We start from the raw sequence: 4,387 nt of genomic DNA on the forward strand, positions 1-4,387 counted from the left end.
TCACTTTGAGCCTGGTCTTGGGCTGTAAGTGTCCTTTGGATAAGGAACTTAGTATTAGTGACTCTTTGAGTCGAACGTCTTCCTCTGACGCTAAAGCTACGGCAGCCCCGCTGCACTGCAGGTTCTCCTGCACATGCGCGATGAGGCCCTGCTCGTACGCGTCGAACGCATTGACGCGCTCGAGCTGCTCGGCCGGTGTTGACACCACCAGGCTCTACAAGGCCTCCATCCCGAAGATGCCTGCCATCTTCCGAACCGACTCGAACTGAGAGTCGTTCATATGGGAGAAGTCGTTCCTGTCCATGGCAACGAACTTCGGAGAGGTTCAGGTAGTCTACCTGCGGTGGCGTGGATTGACTACGAGTGCTACCAAGTGTGACGGGGTCACACAGCACCTTGCGCTAGAGGAAGTTAGCTTCCGAGAGTTTACAAACTCTCAGTGAACGGCAGTTCACAGGTCCCCTCTTTATTCAAAAGAGAGCGAAGTGACCTAAATTGTAAACTGAGTATATTTATAGGTAGGTTAAGTTTGGGTTTAATACAAACTATAAGTCACCTATAGAAATGCAATGTCATCAACCAATGGTTGGCTTTGGACGACCTTGGTACTTTGTACCAAATATCCCGAAGTATGACGTGTCACACTTCATGCAACCAGGGTACACTTAGGGCTACGTACCCCGTTACAGTTTGGCTGCTGGGGGTTGGTAAAACTCAGAATAAAGAGAGCCGACCAAGTAAGGTGAGACTCTAGGACGAGAACGTTATAAACCCTTGCGTAGACTGCGGTCTACGCAAGGGTTTATAACGTTCTCGTGGCGTTCGCTCTCGTGGTGAAAGTTGTCTACTTTCTGGCCTGTTTCTCAATGTGTCTTGGCCTACTATAGCTCGCACGCTTTGGACGAGGTCACTCTGGAGCTTGTAGTGATCCGCTACAATCAACACAGAATCGTATTGAAGCCAGGCTGCATCGCGATCGCAGAGATGCTCGAGTTCGACTGCAAAGTTGTAATGTGCCACGAGTAATAACTGAGCAACCTCGATGCTGAGGTTGCGTGGACCCCCACCAGTTGAGAGATGAGCCACTGCGGCTTTGGCATGTGCAGCGGCTGCAGCGTGGCGGCGCAGTTGTGAGAGTACAGCGCATAAATTGAGTCGAGTGAGAGCGATTTCGGACGCTGGAATGGCGAATTCGGCTCTTTGCAACTTGAGCTGCACCTTTAGCGCTCTTTCGAGAAAGCTGACGGCGGCAAGTGGCTTACCAATGTGTTTCGCATGACACGCAAGATTGTTGAGTGTGATGAGGCGGAACACTCGTCATCGATTCCCATGCTGAGACTCTGGTAGGCTGCGCAAGTAGCCTGTGTGACGAGTGTGCTGCTCTGCGCGCAGGAGAAGGTCGTGGCATTGTTTAGATGTGATAGTATCGTCTGATGAGGATGTCTGTAAGGCCTTTATTGCAAGTGTATTGCTCAGGAGCAGAAATTCTTCGCATCCTTGCTGGAAATGCAGCGAGTCGGCGCCGAAATGCTTCTTGTGGTAAAAGATGAGCCGTTCTGCGTCATCGAGAGCACGGTAGACTGCAATGAAAGATGATTGAGAATCAGCATCTAGGACTCGGGCGTGGACAAGAGCTGCAGCGAGTGCAACTACAACTTCTTGCTCTGTCATTAGGGGGCAGGAGAGGGTTCCGTGTGGTGTACCTTCCAAGCTGTTCCGAAGATAAATGGGCAGGCGTTGGTGCGCAGCTATTTAAAAAGTAGTAGAAATTGATGCCAAACAGCTCTCAGTGCTTAACCGACGACTGCTGGCAACGAATAACACAATGTCTGAAAGCGTGGGCGCCCTGCAGCGCTTGAAGAAGCTTGGCTTCCAGCATGGGCGATACCAAAGGTGCAGCGTTGTTGATCCAAGTACCCAGGTGAGTTTTCACAAGTGCTAACAGTTTTGCTTGCTGAATGAATAGCAAATTCCAAGTACGCTATGAACCGAAAACTCTAGCAACGAAAAGAATCCGTCGTGGGGCTCCCTGGGAATCAACGTTTCTGCGAAAATCTAAAGGTGAAAAGAGGGTGAGCTCTCTTGAAAGCGTTCAAATATCGTGGGAATATCTAACCAGCTTTGATTTTTCTATCTACTACAGGAAATTATCTCGAGACCGTGGGAGTATCCGATGGCAGCTCAAAACCTTTCCGTTATTCTCATCCAGAAGCGCGTGCGAGGTATGCTCTGTCGAGGACGGCAACAAGTCACCATGAGCAGGAATGCTGCTCGCGCTCGCAGTCCAATGCAGCAGTTCGTCGCAAAAGGGGGGAGTTTCTCCGATGAGCGTGGCTTTCGCATTTTTGTCGTCACAAAACTTCAAGCTTGGTTTCGGATGCAGCGACTGCGTTGGAGAGGAACACTGGAGAGGTATCCACTCTACCACATTGCTGCGCTTCAGATTCAGTACGCGTGGAAGACGCACTGCCAACACAAACTGTACCAACGACAATCTGGCGACCCCGACTCGGCGATGACACGTGTAGATTGCGCTGCGCTATGCATCCAGACCAACTGGAAGATCTACACACATCGACGTATTTTTAGGTACTACCGTGATCTCCTTACATTCCGCAGTACTGGGGACCCCGCACGAATGTTGCGGGCTATCAACCCTTCGGAAGCGTCTCTGTTGGATGCATCCATGGGCGCACAGGTTCGATTTCGTCTCGGTGGCTTAGCATTCCCGCCCACTATCTACTACAAGATCTACACGCGCAAACCCGTGTGCGATCTGGGTAGCTTTAGCCCTAAGAACTACACAGTGGCTCGTCAAAGTGCCCCAGTGAGTCACTCACACGTCAAGTGCCAACCAGGCCAGTCCGTGCACACAACTTACATCCGAGTGGGCAACTCGTACTACAGAGCACGACAGCAATCAGAAGATACTCGATTATGGTACCGCCGTCTCGAGAACAATGGCTGGCGTTCGGTGACAGCCAAGGTGCTGGCTGAAGCCAACGCTGATCCTATCGCTCAAGCCACGGCCACTCGTCAACCTATTAACGGATTTCACTACTCGAAGCTTGTGCGACAACAAGATCGCGAGCGAGTTCGTCGGCATAAGAAGCGACTGTGGATGCAGAAGCTGTATGCAGAAGGGTTGCTAACTGCAGCGGGTCGTCCAGAGAAGGACGAGGAGGATCAAACGGACACACAGCCACCGATGCTTTTCGATGTGGTCTTTGAGGACGAGAATTGGGAAGCCGAAGCCGAGGAGATGTTCCGGTGGGCCTCTGCGCTGGACTACGACAAGTACGTGGATAATTGGTACGGGCTAGGTCGGACGGCAGCTACAGACGACGACCTGGCTTAATAAGATGGCTGCATACAGAGCGTTTTAAGAAGCGCATTTTGTTCACAGAATTCTTCTTTTCAAAATAAAACTTGGCGTGTAGGCAACTTGTTTTACCGGTGTGTTAGGAAAGCGCTTTGTTTTAACCATTACTCCGGAAAACACTTTATTTGTTTTAAACTTTTAGAAAGTACTTCGTAAAAAAAACGTTTCTGCGTTCTTAGAAAAAATAAATCAAAAGAAAAGTACTTTAAGGGCCAATTGTTAATAACTTTGTCGAGATGCTACGCCTACAGCTTCGATTGCGCTCGCCCCCTGGCCATCTACGAAGCCTCCAGTACTCGGCGGTCGCGGCTTCAGCTTCACCGACATCTTCTTCCACTATCTCCAATTATGTGCGCTCGGATTCGAGCCCTGGCGCTGGCGGTAATGGGGAGGAGCCGCCCAAGTACAAACCTGGCTGGTTCAGTCGCAATCCAGGCGTGACACGAACGCTTTGCAACATGAAATATCGGCTCTTATTCAATTTTCAGCATCAGCTTATATTGGCTGTTGAACGATTTGGAGTTCAAGACTCGCACATTCAAGAATTTATTTCTCGATCGGATGAACTTCAGCAGGATCTGTCACGTGGAGTACCGTGGAGTATATTTCGTGCATTTATTTTACAAGTGCACATAGCAGGCTCTCGTTTGTCAATGTGTGACATTGAGATGAACCGACACTGTTCTGGTCATCGTGGTATTTTAGCTATTACTAGATTACAGCTAGAGGACGGTATCTATTTGGTTGCAGCTAGTAATACTAGGACAGTAGGACATGCATTTGTCCTTCAGGTCCGTGGTACCCAGAAGACCGTCTATGACGACACTACTAATTGCTCATTGGCTTCCTACGGTGAATGGATCAATAGGGTTATGTTTGTTCGTAAAGTAGAATTAGATGAATAGTGTTTTAACAAATATGTTTTTTTTCAAAGTTCAGCTTTTATTACAGTATCATTGTCAAGTAGTATCTTCTTTAAAATGTACTTTAGTAATATTCACTTTA

At 49.0% G+C, this 4,387-nt stretch overlaps 2 protein-coding genes across 2 annotated transcripts; one reads left to right on the top strand and one right to left on the bottom strand.

The window, feature by feature from the left end:
* Nucleotides 1-750: 750 nt before the first annotated feature.
* On the bottom strand, nt 751-1,671 carry PITG_21073 (uncharacterized protein; the record flags this gene model as incomplete). Its single annotated transcript, XM_002895092.1, has 2 exons — nt 751-1,313; nt 1,371-1,671. The coding sequence occupies 2 exons, from the start codon at nt 1,669-1,671 to the stop codon at nt 751-753; spliced, it is 864 nt and encodes a 287-aa protein (XP_002895138.1).
* A 154-nt stretch (nt 1,672-1,825) lies between these two features.
* Nucleotides 1,826-3,442, top strand: PITG_21074 (uncharacterized protein; the record flags this gene model as incomplete). The annotated part of the gene is made up of 3 exons (XM_002895093.1): nt 1,826-1,893; nt 1,967-2,072; nt 2,144-3,442. 3 exons carry the CDS (start codon nt 1,826-1,828, stop codon nt 3,356-3,358), a joined length of 1,389 nt encoding a protein of 462 aa, XP_002895139.1.
* Nucleotides 3,443-4,387: the final 945 nt, after the last annotated feature.

Source organism: Phytophthora infestans, genomic scaffold (genome assembly GCF_000142945.1).
Source record: "Phytophthora infestans T30-4 supercont1.261 genomic scaffold, whole genome shotgun sequence".
Taxonomy (NCBI): Eukaryota; Oomycota; class Peronosporomycetes; order Peronosporales; family Peronosporaceae; genus Phytophthora; species Phytophthora infestans.